Here is a 22,060-nt window from a genome sequence, read left to right on the forward strand (position 1 = left end):
GAATATCTACTGTTTGAATAAGTTCATCGCAGAAACCTGGTGTTCAGTTGTGATCTAAAACTATGTGACCATTGATCCTGACTTGCCTGAGACTGAGGGGTTTCTTGGGATGCAGAGCTAGGATTTTCAGGGCTATATTCTCAGGAAATGGTTGCTCACTCTCCAAAAGTGTTGCTTCCAAGAGGAGGCAAAGGCAGTGGAGAGGAAGCTCTGGTTGAATGATATTTGACTGGCGTTCTCTTAGCATTACCTATCGATCACTTTTATTAGGTTCAAGTACTTGCTTGCACCGTGGGCCTGGTCCTTTTGTTCTGATCCTGACAGGAGTGGAGAGAGGACTTCTCCCATCATCACCTACCATGCTGTTTCATGACATGTAAAAATGCTTCCATGTTAAAGTTACGAGTGCGCCTTGCAGAGCTGACTGATTAAGTGCTTGTAAGCAGAAAGGTATTATTTTCTTTCCATTTCCAACAATAAATAATACAGACTTTCAAGGTTTCCCAGAAGATGTTCTGAAATAACTTTGGAATAGGACGGAGGTCCTTCTTTCCTGTGTGCTTTTGTTACCAAGTCCAAACTTGTACTGATATCTGCGTGACAGGACAGTAAATCAGAGCTGAGATGTTGGTGCTTTATGTGGAAAGCAGCAGACTGAGAGGATGGTGAACTTGTATACAAAAGAAGCCTCTTATCCGAGCTGGAATTCAAGCATGCCTTGCACAAAAAGGAGAAGGAGTGTGGCTGGCTGTTGCAAACTTCTTGGTGTAGGAATCCTTTGTTCTTGCTGCTGTCCATGTAGGTCCGGTCATGTGTTCTTACAATTCTTCAGCAAGACAAATGTATTCTCTGTTCAACAGCTTTTTATCTCTATATGAATGGAAAAGTGTTATACCTTTAAAGGTCAGAGCCTTTAAAGAATCCTGTATATTTCAGGCTATAGGCAGCATTCTTAACATGTAGCAAAAGCAATAGAATACAATGTTTAAAGTAAAAGCAACAGATGTGATGTGGAGTCAGATTTATTCTTCACTACTACGACTCTTGAGAGTCCCTTGTACTGGAAGGAGATCCAACCAGTCCATTCTAGAGGAGATCAACTCTGGGTGTTCACTGGAAGGACTGATGCTGAAGCTGAAGCTTCAATACTTTGGCCACCTCACGCGATGAGTTGACTCACTGGAAAAGACCCTGATGCTGGGAAAGGTTGGGAGTGGGAGGAGAAGGGGACGACAGAGAATGAGATGGCTGGATGGCATCACCGACTCTGTGGACATGAGTTTGAGTGAACTCCGGGAGTTGGTGATAGACAGGGAGGCCTGGCGTGCTGTGATTCATGGGGTCGCAGAGAGTCGGACACGACTGAGCGACTGAACTGAACTGAACTGAACTGAACTACACCTTCCCTATCCCATCATAATGCCATGAAAGGTCCTCTTTTCCTTGTCTGGCTGACAAACTGCTTGTTTCAACCAAGAGACTCCATGCTGAGATGACTTCCCTTGCTTTCCCAGGCAGAGTTCAAGGTGGACTCCTCTGTGCCCCCATGTTGCCTTTCTTCATAATGCTACCTGCTTTTCCAACAGTTTTAGTCAGTTAGTCAGTTCAGTCACTCAGTCATGTCCGACTCTTTGCGACCCTATGAATCATAGCACACCAGGCCTCCCTGTCCATCACCAACTCCCGGGGTTTACCCAAACTCACATCCATCGAGTCGGTGATGCCATCCAGCTATCTCATCCTCTGTTGTCCCCTTCTCCTCCTGCCCACAATTCCTGCCAGCATCAGGGTCTTTTCCAATGAGTCAACTCTTTGCATGAGGTGGAAAAGTATTGGAGTTTCAGTTTCAGCATCAGTTCTTCCAATGAACACCCAGGACTGATCTCCTTTAGGATGGACCGGTTGGATCTCCTTGCAGTCCAAGGGACTCTCAAGAGTCTTCTCCAACACCACAGTTCAAAAGCATCAATTCTTCGGCACTCTTCACAGTCGAACTCTCACATCCATACATGACCACGGGAAAAACCATAGCCTTGACTAGACGGACCTTTGTTGGCAAAGTAATGTCTCTGCTTTTTAATATGCTATCTAGGTTGGTCATAACTTTCCTTTTAAGGAGTAAGCGTCTTTTAATTTCCTGGCTGCAGTCACCATCTGCAGTGATTTTGGAGCCCCAAAAAATAAAATCTGACACTGTTTCCACTGTTTTCCCATCTATTTCCCATGAAGTGATGGGACCTGATGCCATGATCTTAGTTTTCTGAATGTTGAGCTTTAAGCCAACTTTTTCACTCTCTTCTTTCACTTTCATCAAGAGGCTTTTTAGTTCCTCTTCACTTCCTGCCATAAGGGTGGTGTCATCTGCATCTGAGGATATTGATATTTCTCCCAGCAATCTTGATTCCAGCTTGTGCTTCTTCCAGCCCAGCGTTTCTCATGATGTACTTTGCATATAACAGTTTGCTGCTGCTGCTAAGTCGCTTCAGTCGTGTCCAACTCTGTCTGACCCCACAGACGGCAGCTCACCAGGCTCCCCCATCCCTGGGATTCTCCAGGCAAGAACACTGGAGTGGGTTGCCATTTCCTTCTCCAATGCATGAAAGTGAAAAGTGAAAGTGAAGTTGCTCAGTCGTGTCTGACTTTTCGCGACCCCATGGACTGCAGCCCACCAGTTTCCTCCATCCATGGGATTTTCCAGGCAAGAGTACTGGAGTGGGTTACCATTGCCTTCTCCATATAACAGTTTAGTTATACTTATTTATCCACTGCCAGTACCATCATCATTCTCAGAAGGCAAGTACCCTAGTTGCAAGCAGCCCTGGGACAGGAATAGTAGTTTATGTAATGTTAAAAATTCAGAGCCCAGAATGGCTGATGAGACAGTGGAATGTATCCTTCCCTCTGTCCTGTCTGCTGCTCTGGTTTTTAAATGCAGAACCTTTTAGCAATTTTCTTTTCCATAGGAAAAATGAAACTCATTACTATAATTGCAAACCTTAATCTATCTAGCATGAGTTCCAGGTCTTCTAGGGCCAGGGTACCAATGTGACGCACAAGAATGAAAATTGTAGCAAAATTAAATAATCCTGTTGAATGGATACTAAGCCAGGCGCCAGTTCCATGACATATAGCATTGACATGTACAAGTACTAATTATCCACTAATTACAACCACAGCAGAATTGAGCTCATTTTCACTTATAAAGAAGGACTGACACAGTGTTGTGAATGGTTTAAAAATCCACTCTGAGTCTGTATGCACAGCCATTTGTTCAGAAGATACTGAATTTCTCAGTGTCAGCCGAGACAATGACATTTTCTTTTACCATGGGTGGTATGTTTCCTTGGCTTGCTGGTTTTTAAATCAGTGTCTCATGCTACTCACCCACTACAAGCTGGTAGTCCAAAAGAGGGGATGCTAAATTGCTGAAAATGTAGAAGAAACATCTTCGTGGTTCTGCTTCTGGTCTCTTTGCCGGGTGGCGTGGGAGGGGAAGTCAACCTTGGGATGGCAAGAGAAGGAGTAAGACAGAGAAAGCTGAACACGGCCGGGCAGCTGACCTGGTACCAGAGGCGGCCCTGGATTTCCATTTAACTGCATTTCAGGTCAGCCCTCACTGTCCCCACCCCTGAAATAGGAGGAATGCCTAAACACACTTCCGCCACCTCTTCCAAGGGAACCTGTGAAAGGAAAGCCTAGCAAATGACTACGGTATACCAGCTTAAGGGAACACATTTGAGAGTCATACAGAGCTAGCTAGTGGTAATGTAACTCTTAATAAATGATATGCATTTACATTTATGTTGATGTTTCTGATAAGCACGGAATAATCAAGATCTAGAGACAGATGCTACGGTGGTCTTCAAGGCTGCTCACCTCCCCACAACTCCCCACACCAGCGCCACCCCTGTGGAACCAGTATTTACTGCTCTCTGATTTTACCCCAGCTTTTATTCTTTCAGTGATCCACTTACTTGCCAGTTCTATCAGGTTTGTTGTGTTTTGTTTTGTTTTTCATTTTCTGAGCAAGAAGCTGAAATGGCACCTGACTCACTCTTTCACTAAGATGTGGCTGAGCAGCCCCGTTAGCACACTCCTCTTACTAGATTATCGGTCGCATTTTGGAAGGATCAACCAGTTAGCGTCCACCCGGGAGTGCGATCCTACAAGGCCCTGTGACTCATCTCCCACTTTGCTCTTCACTTTGGAGCACCTGGTGGATCCCAAGGAAACAGAGCTTGGCTGCTTTTTCCAGGCCCCCTCTCTGTTTGTCACAGCCCCCCCGCCACTGTTTTATTGTTCTTTGGAAAGTGAAACATGGGCTGAACCCACTCTGGCAGGTTGGCAATTTCTGCTTATATGTGACAGATTCTTGGATAAATAACATAACTTAGTTAAACAAAAAGTAAAGGCAAAAGAGAAATAAAATACACGATGGAAAGAGTCAAGAAAAGCTCATTAGCATTGGCAATCTGCCATCTCCCCCCATTAACCTCAATTAACCACACAGACTGCAGACTCTGACATATAATACCAAAAAAAGTGGCTTTGTGAACTTGTAACATTGTATGTTGAAAACCCAAAATACTAATTATCACCACACATAATTTCATTTTAAATTTATTTGGAAGCTTTTCCCCAAAGGCATGGAAGCTTTTGTAAGTCATAATATAAATGCTGAATGCTCCTTCTCAAGTGTGTGGACCACTCCCTGCTTTGGGTGTGTAGGTACTCCACGTATGTGTGTTCACACACACTTCCATGCACACTTTCTGTCGGATAGTTCATTCACCCAATAGACTAATACATATTGATCACCATCCATAGTCCTTTGAAAGCTATAAAGATTAGCATAGGCTCTTAAAAACTATTCCTTTAATGAATGTTAAATGAATGAAAATATAGTGGCCCTGGAGAAGCCAGAGTCTGTGGAAGAAAACAAACATGCAGACAGAATACAAAGTGATGAAGCTATAATGGAATCGTTCATAAATTTCTCTACAAAAGAGCAGAGGGACTATTCAACTCCTCCCTGAATCGATAAGGCATTTTTTTTTTCCAAGGAGTTAGAAAGGATCCTAATTCCTCGTTTATTTCCACTTATATTTTTAAAGGAAAAAATAGAATATATTACTTGTAGCATGGAAAAAGTTAGTTGCTTCCTCATTAAATCACTACTATGTTGCAGAGGAAGAAACTGAGGCACATAACATTTTTAAAGGCTCGCACAAAGTTGCTGCATTTATTGATAAATGATTAACTACAAATTTCATTATCCTTGCAAGAGATGGTTAGGCTCCCCAGAAAAGAGGAGCACCATAAAATTCCATTAATTCAGACTCATTTTGAGGAAGATTTTACAGAGGTTGAAAATGCATATTCTAGAATATTTCAGGAAACACACGTTTCCTGCTTTCAAATACACAGGTAAGGTTAATGCTACTATTAACAAAATGTTGCCAAACAAAAGACCTGCTTGGACAGACTCTAATGAATAGTTAACGTAGGCTATTTGCAATTAGAACATCAAAATGGGGGTTGTCAAAATTAAAGTGCTTTGCAAATGGTTTGTCTGGAGTACATTAAATAGTCTCCTGGGACCTTTCTACCCTATTAATTTACCTGGGTAGTACAAAGGTAAACTTCAACCAGCCACAGAACTATTACAGATTCTCAGATAGTGAGAATGAACAATAATGAGGTTTTATAGTGTATAAAAATGTAGGACAAAAGGAAAGGATTGAATTATGTGAAAATTAACTGGAAAATGTGTGATATTTTTAAAAAGGTGTCCTCAGTCTTCTGATAACTTTGAAAGCTCTCCATAACAAGTGATGTGTTTCTCAGATTTATTTAATTGGGTTTCAAACCATGGCTCCTACCTAAGACCTCCTAGAGCAAAGATGATCTTAAAAGGACTGCACGCCTGCAAAGGACCTGTGTGTTTTCAAGACTTTGCACATCCTCTGAGTAATCTGCACTTTACCCATCCTCCTGATTTTATCTGTCATGTGAAACCAGATGTAGAGAAAATTATTTGCAGTGAAATCATTTCTATAGGGAGTGCTGCTGCTGCTGCTGCTAAGTCACTTCAGTCGTGTCCGACTCTGTGTGACCCCATAGACGGAAGCCCACCAGGCTCCCCCATCCCTGGGATTCTCCAGGCAAGAACACTGGAGTGGGTTGCCATTTCCTTCTCCAATGTGTGAAAGTGAAAAGAGAAACTGAAGTCGCTCAGTCGTGTCCAACCCTTAGCGACCCCACGGACTGCAGCCCACCAGGCTCCTCCATCCATGGGATTTTCCAGGCAATAGCGCAGTGGTTGTTTTTCACACCTCTGGAGTATGGCAGGAATGAAACAACTTTGTAGTGTTCATTTGAATAAGCACAAGGAAACTTCAGCTTTTAGTTACTTGGCTATTGTTACATTTTCAAACATTGTCAGAGGTGATCAATCTAGATACAATAAGGTTTTCCTTTACGATGTAATCAGAAATAGCATCCCATTGCTCTTTGGGTTTTTAATAAAAGTAAAAAATAATGCACTGCTTTTATAGATGCTGTTCCTATTTTTAAGAACAGCATCTGCTATGTGCAAGGCACTGTGCCAAACAGTTCATCTGGATCATTTCTAACCAAAAGCCTATTAAGGAGTTATTACTGTCCCCACGTCAGACCTGACAAGACTGAGATCAGAGAAGTGGTGTCATTTGTCCTTGGTCACACAGCTCAGAGATAGCAGAGCCAAGATCTAAACCTAGATTTCCCTTTTGCATTAACCTTCTGTCTCATGAGTCTTAGCTACAGGTTTGACATTTTAACTTATTTCAAGGTCTCTGTTAGAATCTGATTCACCATTAAGGGCCCAGGACAAATTCAACTTATTCCCTCAGCTTTTCCAGTTGTACAATTCAGCAATCTGTCTTTCTTCATGCTACCTACAGTCATGCAAGGCATGTATTAGCTCACACCTAATGTCACAGTTACTTGCACACCTGTCTGTCTTGCTTATTAAATTGTTAGTTCCTTGAGGGCAGATATGGGAGCTTACTGTTGTAAGATGCTGTTGTATCTCGTGGCTCTTCCCACTGTACCTCCTAGAAAAATATGCTTTTGTGGGAAAGAGGTCACATCACATAGAGGTGGGGTTTAGCACTCTGCTAAAGGATCCTGGGGCTTCCCTGGTGGCTCAGCACTGAAGAATTGGCCTGCAAATGCAGGAGGTGAAGGTTTGATCCCTGGGTCAGAAAGATCCCCTGGAGGAGTGTGTGGCAACCCACTCCAGTAATCTTGCCTGAGAAATCCCGTGAACAGAGGAGCCTGGCGGGCTACAGTCCCTGGGGTCAGAGAGTCAGACATGACTTAGGGACTGAACAATGGTGAGGATCTTGAGGGACAGGAGGCGCTAGGCGAGGAACAGCACAGTGTGAGAGAGCATGCCAGGGCAGGGACACCAGGCTGTGCTGGGATGGTCCAGAGTTAGGGGAACACACCAGGCCTGCAGCAGAGCTGAAGTCAGAAGAGACCCGGCAGCCAGAGTTCAGTCGTTTTCCGAGAGAGTTCACAGCAGAACCTGCAGAGTTCAGAGGAAGACGTGCTGGAGGCCAAGTGCCGGGTGCCTCCCTTTACTGACCTTTCATTGTTTTGTGTTATAAAGTCAAGTGTTGTACATTCTGGGGAAATGAGATGATTTAGATAAGCCAGAAAACCTGACTACCACAACCCCAGTACCCACTGGGGCTTTCCTGGTGGCTCAGATGGTAAAGTGTCTGCCTGAAATATGGGAGGCGGCGGTGTGATCCCTCTGTTGGGAAGGTTCCCTGGAGAAGGAAATGGCAGCCCACTCCAGTACTCTTGCTTGGAGAATCCCATGGACGCGGGAGCCTGGTGGGCTACAGTCCATGGGGCCTCAAAGAGTAGGACGTGACTGAATGACTGACACTTTCACTTTCACAATACCCCTTCATAACATCTGTATATACAGTGGCTCTCACCTCTGGCTGACTATTGCAATCATCTGGAGCATCTTAAAAATCCCTAGGCCTCTACCCATACTACATAACTCAGAATGTGTGGATATGGGACCCTGGCATCAGTATTGTTTAATGCTCCACAGGTGATTCTAGTGCAGAGATTGGCAGGCAGTGGTCTAGAGTCAAGCTCCTCAGAATTCAGTGTGGGGTGCATATCTTCAAGGCCTGGGAGGGCCTGCATCTCTGCATTTTTAACCTAGCTCCCAGGTGGCACTGATGCTACTCGGCCATGCCACACTGTGAGTAGCAAAGCTACTCACTCTCCTCTCAATAAAATTCAACAATGCTTGGATGAAGGATTTCTCACAAATAAATCTTTGAACAAGTTATTAATATTGAAAGTGCAAGCATCAGTTTCTCTGTCAGATGATAGGGTAAGAAACAGAAATTTTACAATTTCTGTTGCCCCAATATTTAGACTCTAGTGAGGGGAAATCTCAAGATGGCCAGGAAGCAAGGTATGGACACATATGATACCCTAGGGATGATTCTTGGAGCTAATAATAAGAGTAACATTTTTGAGCATTTAATGTGCCAGAATTAACTTAAAATTCAGCATTCAACAAACCAAGATCATGGCATCCAGTCCCATCACTTCTTGGCAAATAAAGAGGGAAAAAATGAAAACAGTGACAGACTTTATTTTCTTGAGCTCCAAATTCACTGAGGACGGTGACTGAAGTCTTAAAATTAAAAGACGCATGCTCCGTGGAAGAAAAGCTATGACAAAACTAGACAGCATATTAAAAGACAGAGACATCACTTTGCCAGCAAACGTCCATCTGGTCAAAGCAAGGATTCTTCCAGTAGTCATGTACAGAGGTGAGAGTTGGACCATAAAGAAAGCTGAGCACTAAAGAATTGATGCTTTCGAACTGTGGTGCTGGAGAAGACTCTTGAGAGTCCTCTGGACAGCAACGAGATCAAAGCAGTCAATCCTAACATAAATCAACCCTAAATATTCATTGGAAGGACTGATGCTGAAGCTGGAGTTCCAATACTTTGCCCACCTGATGTGAAGAACTGACTCATTGGAAAAGACCCTGATGCTGGGAAAGATTGAAGGCGGGAGAAGAGGGGACGACAGAGGATGAGCTGGTTGGATGGCATCACCGACTCGATGGACATGAGTTTGAGCAAGCTCCGGGAGATGGTGAAGGACAGGGAGGCCTGGCATGCTGCAGTCCATGGGGTCACAAAGAGTCAGACACGACTGAGAGACTGAACGACAACAAAGGTGCCGGGAACTGAGCGAAGCATTTTAAATTAACTATTAGGGCATGGCAACCAACTCCAGTACTGTTGCCTGAAGAATTCCATGGATGGAGGTGCCTGGGGGGCTACAGACCACGGGGTCACAAAGAGTCAGACATGACTGAGTGACTAAGCACAGCACAGCATTTAATTTAATAAGCCTCACTTTAATTAAAGAAGCTAGATATTTTTTAAAAACAGAAAGCTGCCTTGGGCTGGTATTGAGTTTTTAAGCAAAGCAGTCTGATCCCTGAACTTAGAACTAGTTTCTTGAGGGTACATGATGCCCCTCAAGCTAGATAATCTTTACAACCCATCCATATAATGTAATTTAGATTGCCAGCCTCTTCCTTATTTTGATCATCCAATATTCAGAATTCTGAAAAAAAAAATCTTGGCAGAAAGAGAAAGGGGCGCCAGGCGCCATATTGCACATCTGAGCACACACATCAGTGGCGTGTTAATGGCACCTAAAATGGCACCATTTCATGCAACATCCCTAATGTTGGTTCACCATCTGCAGCTTAATTTCTCCAAAGAAATCCAATATGGCATTCAAGGTTTAGCTAAATCACCTAGAGACTTCCTCAGGTGCATAAATACTTCTTCATCTAGGCTGAATCATGAGGCTGAGCCGAAGGGCTGTGTGAGCCCAGGAGGGAAAGAGCCACGAGGATTGGTAATGAGGCGAGAACCTGAGGGAAGGACAGATGGGCCTGGTAAGTATGCAGGTATTCTGAAAATGGGACTCATATACAGCATCTCTCAGTTCAGCTCAGTCGCTCAGTCGTGTCCGGCTCTTTGTGACCCCATGAACCACAGCACGCCAGGCCTCCCTGTCCATCGCCAACTCCCGGAGTTCACTCAGACTCATGTCCATCGAGTCCTAAGTATATGTGTACACGTGTGTGTATGTGTGCATACGTGGCTCTGTGTGGCAGGAGCGCCTGGTATAAGAATTATTCAGAGGAGGCAGCCTTTGGAAATATTCTTCACCGTGCAGCCTCAACTTTACTCCTCCCTTGTTAGTACTATCTTATCTTTCACCCTGATGACAAGTTGCCTTGACCCAGATCCCCTAATCGATTTTGTCTGTAATGAGCAGTACAGAGAGGGAACAGGGTTTGCTTGAATCTCAGAACTCTCCCTCCAGGCTGTGGACAAGTCCATCTGTCATCTAAGGCTGGTGGAGGTGCAAGGTATGTACCAGCATCAACACTTTCCTTCACAAGCTGGCTTTCCCCCTTTGCTACCTGTGGCAGCTATGGACTCCAAAAGGAGAAGTGTTTCTAGCAGAAGGGCACTGCCCTCAACTTCCCTGTTACCCACTCCAGTGTTCTTGGGCTTCCCTTGTGGCTCAGCTGGTAAACAATCCACTTGCAATGCAGGAGACCTTGGTTCGATCCCTGGGTTGGGAATTTCCCCTGGAGAAGGGAAAGGCTACCCACTCCAGTATTCTGACCTGGAGAATTCCATGGACTGTGTAGTCCATGGGCTCATGAAGAATCAGACACAGCTGAGTGATACTCACTTTAATTTTCACTTTTCAAGGCAGAATTGGGAAATGCTATCCATTGACTTGCAAAGAAAAACAAGTGAAACTTACCTGTGATGGAAAACCAACAGCTGTGAATCACGTTGGACACACAGGGTCTTCATACTTATGTTTAAGATGCCCTCTCACGTATGCAGTTTAAAACTTCTATTAGCATTTTGGAAATCACTATTTATAAAGAAATATCCATGTTGTAGGCTTAAAGCTCCACCAGTAATTTTCCCTATCAGATTTTCTGAAGGAAATTTAATAGCAGTGCTGTGCACCTAATTGAGTAACTCCAAATCTTATATCAGATAAAACAGCTCCTATTTAAGAAAAAACCTGATGGGGCCAGTTCCCAGAATCCTTTTGTTAAGCTCCCTCATAACTGGTGTTGTATATGCTTTTGTCTTTCTGGTTATTCTTTTCTTTTCAAAGTAACATCATATAGTCCAAACACACATTATTTAGTCTTTTTTTAAGCAAACCTAATGGTCAGGGAGGCCTGGTGTGCTGTGATTCATGGGGTCGCAAAGAGTCGGACACGACTGAGCGACTGAACTGAACTGAACTGAATGCATGTCTTCACTTCAGCTTTAATTTTTTTTCTACGGTACTGAAATTTGCATTTACTGAGTCCCTTTCATTCTTTCCAAATTCAGTGAATATTCTTATGTCTATGTGTAAATACTACAGGGAATAAGGCTTTCTAATGGACTGAAATGAGATGTAGAAACAGTTTCTATTACAGAGTCCAAGTTCTTACTGCTCGATACAGGTTAGACCAATAAAGCAAGAGATGAGTTGTTGCAACAAGGAATGGTGACTTTATTTGGATAGCCAGCAGACTCAGAAGATGGTGGGCTAATGTCCCAAAGTACTATTTTACCTGAGTTAGAAATTGTGTTTATTTTAAAAGAGGAAGGGGTGTGACTGGTTGGTATAACTACTTGGTGCTGGAATTCTTTGTTCTTGCACCTGTCCACAGAAGTCTAGTCACAATGTTCTTAGAAACCTCCAACAAGACAATTGTTAGTTTCTTTTATGCAGCGTATTAATCTCTAAATGAATGTAAAAGTATTATATCTTTAAGAGTCAAAGCCTTGAGAATGGAGTATCAGGTATATTTCAGGCTGTAGGCAATATTCTTTTACAAAGGTGCAGAGCCCTGCAGCTAAAGGCATAGATCCAATGTGGAGTCAGGTTTGTTCTCTGTTTCTAGAAGTTAGAATTTGTAGAAGAGACAGCAAACATGAAAATACCTAGTTTTTTTTTTTTCCCCCTACTTAAAAACATGCATTCATAGATAACTGATGTTTTTACTTTGCTCCTTTTGAGAAATATACATGTGGGTATTAAGTGTTAATTTTGTGAATAAATAAAAACCAGAACACAACCCCTCTTGCTCGTACCTGGGTCACCTTCCCATGTCCTGCACAGCTGGACTCAGTTTCATCGAGGAGAAAGTGGGGTCCAGTGAGGGAACCGGAAAGGAAGAATGATTGCTTTTAATATTTCTGTATTACTGTAGACTCTTCTCATTGAAAATAGACTTTGGGACATTGCTAGATGAGCAAACAGTTCTAGAGAAGAAAAAAAAAGATGTGACCTCTCTAATCTCATAACCGGTCACTGGCAGAGCTGAAACTGGGTTGCACGTCTCCTGGTTCCTGGGTGGGTGACTTTGCCACAGCTCTGCGTTCTTGTCTGCTAAGGAGACAGTGGAAAAACTTCAGAGTCAGAGTCCCTGGGTGTGTGTCATGGCTCTGTCTTGGCTGACCTTGGCAAGTTATTTCTTATTTCTTCCTCAGTTTCCAGAGTCAAAATAGCTCCTGTTTCTCAGAACTCTTGTTAGTTTAAATGAGATCGTGTATGCAAGCTGTTTGGTGGTAGTGTTTGGCATACAACACTCAATAAATGTTGGATACTACTGTATTATTATTTACCTACCTTTCTCTGTGAATTCGTTAGAAACCAGGATATGGAAGGACTATGGAATGAACACATAGCTGCTGTGTCTAACATTAAACATTAAAAATCTTTAACCAATTGCTGAAAAATAGAATATATAAATGAAAGTCTATCAGGAATGGTTTTAATGACCTCCAGCTATTAGCATGGAAGAGAGTGTCCAGAAATTGGGAAAACATTAAAATTATTCAAAGAATGGAAGAAAGCATTCAGATAACCTTACTGCTATGCTTAGGAGCTATGTGACCACTCCATATAAGGCAATATTGAGGGTCCTGGGGGACTGTATCCATGTTACCCTCATTCAAACAAGTTTTGCTTGATACCTTCAGTGTACCAGGTTCCATATTAAATGCCAGAGACACAGGATAAATAAGATATATTAACTACCTTTTGCTCATATCCTGTTTGGATAGATTGATTGTTTAACAAAAAATTAGAGCCAAATATTGGTTTCTATACTGTATGTGTGTGTGTGCGTGTGCGTGTGTGTGTGTGTGTGTGTGTGTTAGTTGCTCAGTCATGTCAAACTCTTTGTGACTCCATGGACTGTAGCTCACCAGGCTCCTCTGTCCATGGAATTCTCCAGGCAAGAATACTGGAGTGGGTTGCCATTTCCTTCTCCAGGGGTTCTTCCTGACCCAGGGATTGAACCCGGGTCTCCTACATTGCAGGCAGATTCACCATCTGAGCCACCCGGGAAGACCTTCTATACTAGTAGTATTTCTTTTAATTAATTTATTTTTCAATTGAAGGATAATTGCTTTAAAGAATTTTATTGTTTTCTGTGAAACCTCGACATGAATCAGTCATAAGTATACATATATCCCCTCCCTTTTGAACCTCCCTCCCATCTCTCTCTCCACCCCACCCCTCTAGGTTGATACAGAGCCCCTGTTTGAGTTCCCTGAGCCATACAGCAAATTCCCATTGGCTATCTATTTTACACATGGTAATGCAAGTGTCCATGTTACTCTCTCCACACATCTCAGCCTCTCCTCCCCTCTCCCCAGGTCCATGAGTCTATTCTCTATGTCTGTTCCTCCATTGCCGCCCTCTAAATAAATTCTTCAGTCCCATTTTTCTAGATTCTGTATATATGCATTAGAATATGATATTTCTCTTTCTCTTTCTGACTCACTTCACTCGTATAATAGGTTCTAGGTTCATCCACCTCATAGAACTGACTCAAATGTGCTCCTTTTATGGCTGAGTAATATTCCATTGTGTATAGGTACCAAAACTTCTTTATCCATTCATCTGTCGATAGGCATCTAGGTTGCTTCCATGTTCTAGCTATTGTAAACAGTGCTGCAGTAAACAACGGGATACGTGTGTCTTTTTCAGTTTTGTTTTCCTCAGGGTATATGCCTAGGAGTGGGTCATATGGTGTTATACTAGTAGCATTTTTATTTTCAACAAACATGATGGCACTGATCTAGGTTCCTGAGCTCAGCTGGTGACCCACCCAAACAAAGCCTTCCTACAGCTGGGGTCTAGGGAGAGGTCCACACGATAGATGAGTTACATGCAGCATGCTGGAGGAGGGAAGGTCAGAGGACGATTTGCAGAGAAGGTGACCTTTGAACTTTCTGGAAGGACGATGAGAGGGTTTAGCAGGTCGTCGGGTCGGCAAGGAGACATGGTAAGAAGAGTACATGCAATATGGAGAAAGAGACGAAAGACTAACTGGCGCTCACAGGGCGGTTACTCCAGTTGTGTTTGTGATACTGATCCCAGCTTCCGACAGTTCTGGAAAATTATGCTGAGCAGAGACCTACACGGCTTCAAGTAGCACTTAAAGAAAATGTCAATGTCATGGCACCAGATTACACAGCTGCGACCCAGAACACCCACAGGGAGGAAAAGCAGGGAAAAGATTCATCCTTCTGAGTATCGCGTCTCTGACCACAACTACTTAGAACATTTTGAGTTCTTTTCTGAACAGGCAGCCCCATTTTCATGCTCAGCCTACTTCTCAGAAAGGTTGTTAGATTCCCCCATTTCCACAACAACAACAACAACAAAAATCAAAAGCAGTTCTTTTTAAAGTAATTGCATGGTTCCAACCATATGCTCTCCCCTTCTCTTTACTGAGTATCATTCACTTAGGACTGGCGTAATCCCCTCCTAAATTGGAGGTTTGCATATGTAATTATGTCAAATGATGTGTTTGTTTATATCTCCAAACCACTTTCAAAAGCTTGCCTATGATTTATCTTTGAAATTCGATTTCATCATGTCAGTCCCCAATTTACTGCGCCCAATGGCCTACAGTTACATGTGTGATGTACATGCCTCTGTCTTGCAGAGATTACACAGTGAGGCTGCCTTCCACAGTGGTGAATCAGAGCAGTTGAAGAGGGAATTGCTCTGTTTCCGGCTCTGCCCTGTTCTAAGGCCCAACTGCATTCAGCTACAACAAAGCTGTTAGAAGGGAAGCTGCAGCTTTGGCAGTTTTGTCTAATTCCTCTGGTCTGTGAGAGATGGTCCACCCCATTCCTATGTGACTGCAAAGCACACTGTGCTGCTGAAGCCCCATAGCTCATCCTAAGAATGTAGCTTTAGAGGGAAGAAAGCTTTTTCCCCTCCTTGGTTTAGTTGACCCTGTCTTGACAACAAGGTTTATTTCCAGTGCAAATAACCACCCATTGTGACTTTAACCCAAAATGTTCTTTTCATGATATTTATGTTCCAGATTCCCCATGGGCAAACCTGATGCATCTGTTCATTCCAGTCCTTCTTCCGACCAGATTCATAGACTCACTCACTCATTCAGTCTTAAAAATGTAGTGAAATATAGTGAAAAATATGGGTGAAATATAGTTATTCAATCATTTACGGAGTTTTAAAGACCTGTGTCCTCCAATACTGAAAGACTGTTAAAATCTAAAAGGCAGAGTTTATGATCTCCTGCTGATTTTTAAACAGCTCTCCTGATACATAATTTATGTACAATGACAATCACCTATTTAAGACATAGAGTTCACTGGCTTTCAGAACACTTGGGGAACGGTGCAGCCGTCTCCATAGTCTGTAATTTCAGAGCGTTTTAATCAGCCCCAGAAGAAACTTTGTACCCTCAGAAGTCACTCTGTGTCTCTGCCCCACTTCATCCCATTTCCTACTAATTTTCACTTTTTTTAATTGATTAATTCATTTTCGGCTGCGCTGGACCTTTTTGCTCCCTCAGGCCTTCCATGGTTGCAGCCAGTGGGGCTGCTCTTTGTCGGGGCGGCAGGGTTCTCACTGCAGCGGTTTCTCTTGCTGCAGAGTGTGGACTTTCGGCTCATGGGTTTCAGTACTCATGGCACAGGGGCTCAGTTGCCCTGTGGAATCTTCCCAGACCAGGGGTCAAACACATGGCCTCTGCATTGGCAGGTGGATTCTTTACTACTGGGCCACCAGGGAAGTCCTGATTTTCACTTTGACTTAGATTTTTCTCCTATGTTTTACTTTCAGTTCAGTTCAGTTCAGTTGCTCAGTCGTGTCCAACTCTTTGCGACCCCATGAATCACAGCACGCCAGGCCTCCCTGTCCATCACCAACTCCCGGAGTTCACTCAATCTCATGTCCATCCAGTCGGTGATGCCATCCAGCCATCTCATTCTCTGTCGTCCCCTTCTCCTCCCGCCCCCAATCCTTCCCAGCATCAGAGTCTTTTCCAGTGAGTCAACTCGTCTCATGAGGTGGCCAAAGTATTGCAGTTTCAGCTTTAGCATCAGTCCTTCCAATGAACACCCAGGATTGATCTCCTTTAGAATGGACTGGTTGGATCTCCTTGCAGTCCAAGGGACTCTCAAGAGTCTTCTCCAGCACCACAGTTCAAAAGCATCGATTCTTCGGCGATCAGCTTTCTTCACAGTCCAACTCTCACATCCATACATGACCACGGGAAAAACCATAGCCTTGACTAGACAGACCTTTGTTGGCAAAATAATGTCTCTGCTTTTTAATATACTATCTAGGTTGTTCATAACTTTCCTTCCAAGGAGTAAGCGTCTTTTAATTTCCTGGCTGCAATCAGCATCTGCAGTGATTTTGGAGACCCCCAAAATAAAGTCTGATACTGTTTCCCTGTTTCCCCATCTATTTCCCATGAAGTGATGGGACCAGATGCCATGATCTTCGTTTTCTGAATGTTGAGCTTCAAGCCAACCTTTTCACTCTCCTCTTTCACTTTCATCAAGAGGCTCTTTAGTTCCTCTTCATTTTCTACCATAAGGGTGGTGTCATCTGCATATCTGAGGTTATTGATATTTCTCCCGGCAATCTTGATTCCAGCTTGTGCTTCTTCCAGCCCAGCGTTCCTCATGATGTACTCTGCATATAAGTTAAATAAGCAGGGTGACAATATACAACCTTGACGTACTCCTTTTCCTATTTGGAACCAGTCTGTTTTACTTTAGATGTGTGAAAATAAAGGTGATGGAAACCCAGAGAACTGAGACCTTTAGAGGTTTCCTTGCCTTTTCCTTCAGGAGAGGAAACTCTTTGTCTTTCTCATAGCTCCGGGGTCACTGTCATGTGTGTTTTTCAGACTTTTCAGGAAGCCCATCTTCTCTGTGGGCTGATAAGTAAGTGAAAAGCACACGGTGGGGAAGGTAGGCAGATGGAGGGGAGCCGCCTGCCCCCCACTTGCACACAGGCGCTGTGACAAGTGGCTTTCCTCAAGAATTACCCTCGGGATAGTTGGGAGGGGAAGCTGACCTCCGTCCAGAGCGCTGTCACCACAGTGGGCCGACTGCACGACGTGACGAGGAGGACCTGGAGTGATTCAGGAGCCCACAGCGGGGCAGAGGGAAGGGCTGCTATGCCTGTGTGTCTGGAAAGCGGCAGGAGAACAGGAACAGAGTCTGTCAGCCCACTCACCCCTTTAGAGCCTCCATGTAACAAGCATTTCTCATTCCCACTGGCACCTCTCACGGAGGATGCTCCCTGAAGAGGGGGTGAGGGCTGTGAAAGCCTCCCGACCCCTTTCAAGAACACAGTTACTTCTCACGTAGAAAGAGTTTGTGGAACAGCCTGACCTGAAAGTGACAGTGTCAGATTTGTGTGTTAGACACTCGCTGGTGTGACAGGCTGACCCTGAGTCAGTATGACTCAGAGCAGGCTCCTCTCTGTTCCCCCCGATCACCTCACCCACTGGTGCATTCACGCATCTCCATCTCCCCTTTGCATACATACACACACACACATACACACAATGAGCCCAAGGTCTGACCCAGATGCTAAAGCTGCTCAGTGTATTTCATTCTTGGATGGGCAGAAAAACTCATGTCAATAAAAGGTCATGGTGAAATTCAACAAAGGATACTGGCATTGCAGAGAGCCTTCTCATAGAATCAGAGCACCATCTCAAGGCATCATCCCAAGAGATTCAAAGGCAGGAAATGAGGGATGGAGCGGGGCACAGAATCCGCATGTTTTGAGTTTCCCAGGAGGTTCTGATGGGCAGCTAAGGAAGGGAAGTAACTGATTCTCTCCCTGGAAGTGTCTTTTTAAATCTGCCTAGTTGGCTGTGCCAGGTCTTTACAGCATGTGGGGTCTTCAGTCTCCGCTGCAGCATGCAGGATCTGTGAGCTGTGGCATGCAGAGCCCTGCGTTGCAGCATGTGGGATCTAGTTCTGTGATCAGGGATTGAACCCCGGGCCCCCTGCATTTGGAGCAGAGTCTTAGCCACTGGACTACCGGGGAAGCCCCCTACCTTGAAACTCTTGATACAGTCTTTCCCCGTCATCTCTGACAATAACTCTTTTTTATATGCAGAAGTGCCTAGCTCTGCACCATTCACATAGAGGAACTCAGAAAATAGCTTTAACTGAGCACTGAAGACATACACCCCCTCCCCACCCGCAGATGCTCTCCCCACACACAAAACAATACCTCCTAAACAAGCACACTCCCAGCCTGTCTGTAACAAAACAGAAGATCAGAATATGAGTGATCGCTCTTTTGCACAGCAGCTTTTGTCAGCTGACTGCTAATGAGTCTCCAGTTTTGTTTTAGGCCCGGTGCTTAGGTGGACACCAGGGCTTCTGAATCAGAAGGCAGGTCTTTCCCATGAAGTCACTCTGTCGGTCTGTCTAGTGGGGAAATACAAACGTGAGCAAAGCAGTGTAGTAAAAGGCCAAGAATGCTAGTGTGGAGTATACTTGTTCTGGTGGTGTTTATCAGACCCCGCCCCCTGGGAGAGAGGGCCACCTCTCTAACACCTGAGCTAAGCTTGAAAAATCTGTGGATGAAGCAGAAAGGTGGGGACCTATCCCAGGAAACTTTCATGGAAAGGCAGATCATTGGTGCAAGGGGAGCGTGGGTTTCCCTCCCAGGGGAGTGTGGATGGATGAGAGTGGAGTGAGTGGGGTTCAAACCATGTCCCTTAGATTGGAGCTCAAACCTAGGCACGCCTCATGAGACCCGGACCCTCTCAAACCTCAGATTGGAAATTGAACCTCGGTCTTTTAATTAAAATCACTCACGTGGTGTCTGGACTGAACTAAAGTTCAGGTTCTTTATGTCTCAGTGCAGAAGGAATTCAGCAAGAGACAAAGTGATGAGTAAGAAGTAGATTTAGTTATTAATGCAGGATGTTTGTGAAGGATACAAGCAGGCAGGCAAGGGGGCTCTGCCTCAATAGCTAAGTGGGAAAGCAGGTTTATGTAGAGAGAGACACATTCCACAGAGAGAAGGCAGTCCATCTCAGAAGGCAGCAGAGACCTCGAAACGTGCAGTGGTTAGTTTTTACAGGCCATATAATTTCATGGGCTAACAAGGTCCGTCTAGTCAAGGCAATGGTTTTTCCCGTGGTCATGTATGGATGTGAGAGTTGGACTGTGAAGAAAGCTGATCGCCGAAGAATCGATGCTTTTGAACTATGGTGTTGGAGAAGACTCTTGAGAGTCCCTTATACTGCAAGGAGATCCAACCAGTCCATTCTAAAGGAGATCGATCCTGGATGTTCATTGGAGGGACTGATGCTAAAGCTGAAACTGCAATACTTTGGCCACCTCATGTGACGAGTTGACTCACTGGAAAAGACTCTGATGCTGGGAAAGGTTGGGGGCGGGAGGAGAAGGGGACGACGGAGAATGAGATGGCTCGATGGCATCACCGACTCTGTGGACATGAGTTTGAGTGTACTCCGGGAGTTGGTGATGGACAGGGAGACCTGGCGTGCTGTGATTCATGGGGTCGCGGAGAGTCGGACACGACTGAGCGACTGAACTGAACTGAACTGAACTGAACTGAACTGAACTGAACAAGTGGGAAGATTATTCCAACTATCTGGCGGGGATTTCCACAACTGGGTCACGCCAACTTTTTGGCCTTTTATGGTCAGTCTTGCGACTGTCCTGAGGCTGTGATCTTTGCTACCCCATGGACTGTACCCCTCCAGGCTCCTCCATCCATGGGATTCTCTAGGCAAGGATACTGGAGTGGGTTGCCATTTCCTTCTCCAAATGAGCATATAATGAGGCTCAAGTTCTAGTGGAAGTCAGATCTTCCTAACCCTAACCCTAACAGCCATGTTACTTCCAGTAGGATTTTATTTTCAAGGCCGTGGGGAGCCATTTAACCCCTTGTTGTCATTTTTTTTTTTTTTGGCTTTCTCTAAAATCATGTACTCCACCCACTACCGGAAAATAAACAGGTGAGGGCCTCAGCAGATTTTGGTGACATACCTTTTCCACAGTTCATGCACTTCACCCGCACTGAGAGTGAGCTTTTCAGTTCTCTCACTGATCAGCATAAGTCAGCAGCCCAGTCAGAGCGTCTTATTTTCAGGGGCAGTGTGGAGTCAAGAAATGGAATGTAAACTTGACCTCCTAATTGCCATTTAAGAATAATCATGATAAAATCTGCAAAAGACAAATTGGATGGCCTTGAAAGTTTTATCTTCTCCTCCCCTTTTCTTTGTCTCTCTGCTCAAAGGGATGATTCATTTTTGAGAAATGCCATTCATAGGAAAGATAGTTATTTCCAATGGAGAGCTTATTTTGTGTAAAGATTAAAACAAAAAGATAAAGCTACAGAATGAGATCTTTCATATATTAGGTTTTAAAGAAAAAAAAACTTATGTAAAGATTTAAACAAATAAAGCAAAGTGATAAAGCTACAGCATGAGATCTTTCGTATATGAGTAAATTTGAAATAATTATGTGTACAAGTAGTCATTACAAAAATAACCTTCTTTGTCAGTATAACCAAAATATTATATAAGCGTAAAAAAGTTAAATAAGAAAGTTCTGTTTCATAGCCTGAATCTAATCAGCAATCTATTAATTGTTCAAGAACTCGAAAATCTTCAGTGAGGTTTCTATGGCAGAATTTCATTCATATGCAAATGAATCATTGAAATTCCTCATTACCAGAAAAACAATTGTTCTCTAGTGAGGTTCCACATCTCCAAAGTGATTAAAGTACCTCAACAGTGGAAAGCAGAACCCAGAAACAAATTTTTCAGCTTTTCTTTGTCAGTTTTATTTTGTTCAAAGAGTAATTCTGAGACCATCTGACTGTCGCTGAGGACTGGTGAGTTATACTGTTCCCCATTGCTTTTGCTTTTCCTTTAACTGGACTTGCTTCCCACACTCAGTAAGCTGCTTGCCCCAGATATTTACAAGTCAAATATTCTCATTTCTACACAGGTTTGATTACAACAACTTCAAGGAAATTGGATCGAGAACAGCAGGCAGAACATTTTCTGGAGGTAAGCACATAGAGGGAGCCGCTATTCATTAAAACTGACTTTCCCTCAACTACTTTAACCTTCCCCGTGAACTGGAGCTTGAATGTGTGTGAACAGTGGGTTGCAAAATGAAGCTATTTCTCTTGGGCTGATTGGTTCTGAAGCTGGAGATTTCGGGTGCCTTCCTGTGAATGCACTCCTGTGTGCCGAGAGTGGATGGTGGGACCTTCACCCTTCCTGAAAAGCAAGCAGATGTATCGACATCTCTGCCTTGACTTTGGGCCCCTTTGTCAATAATCAGAAAAGAAAGTTCAGGAGCAAAGCCTTGTAAGCCATCGTGGCCTCAGAGGTAAAAAGAGAGAGCGCGCTGAAGTGCAGCAGTTAGCGTGAAGCACGCCCTTTGTGAAGAAGGGCACTGCCAGGCTCCTCATTTCTTTTCTTGGGAGAGACTGAGGAAGGGAAAGCTGGCTGATTCACAGCCGGAGAGGACTATTTCCGAAACCATAAAATGTGCTCCTGTATTTCATTAAGACAGAAGCAGCTATATAAACTGTAAGAGCATTATTTCTGGAGGAA

General features: G+C 43.9%; 1 protein-coding gene across 3 annotated transcripts in view; it reads left to right on the forward strand.

The window, feature by feature from the left end:
* The window catches only part of FAT3 (FAT atypical cadherin 3), a 645,126-nt gene that overhangs the window by 366,777 nt on the left and 256,289 nt on the right, over nucleotides 1-22,060 (forward strand). For all 3 annotated transcript variants that reach the window (XM_088832053.1, XM_088832051.1, XM_088832052.1), the window contains exon 3: nucleotides 21,444-21,505. In XM_088832053.1, the coding sequence (XP_088688179.1) occupies nucleotides 21,444-21,505 (62 nt within the window). The remainder of the gene's footprint in view (nucleotides 1-21,443; nucleotides 21,506-22,060) is intronic.

This window comes from Moschus berezovskii, chromosome 25 (genome assembly GCF_049115385.1).
Source record: "Moschus berezovskii isolate FMDL1 chromosome 25, NW_MosBer_1.0, whole genome shotgun sequence".
Classification (NCBI taxonomy): domain Eukaryota; kingdom Metazoa; phylum Chordata; class Mammalia; order Artiodactyla; family Moschidae; genus Moschus; species Moschus berezovskii.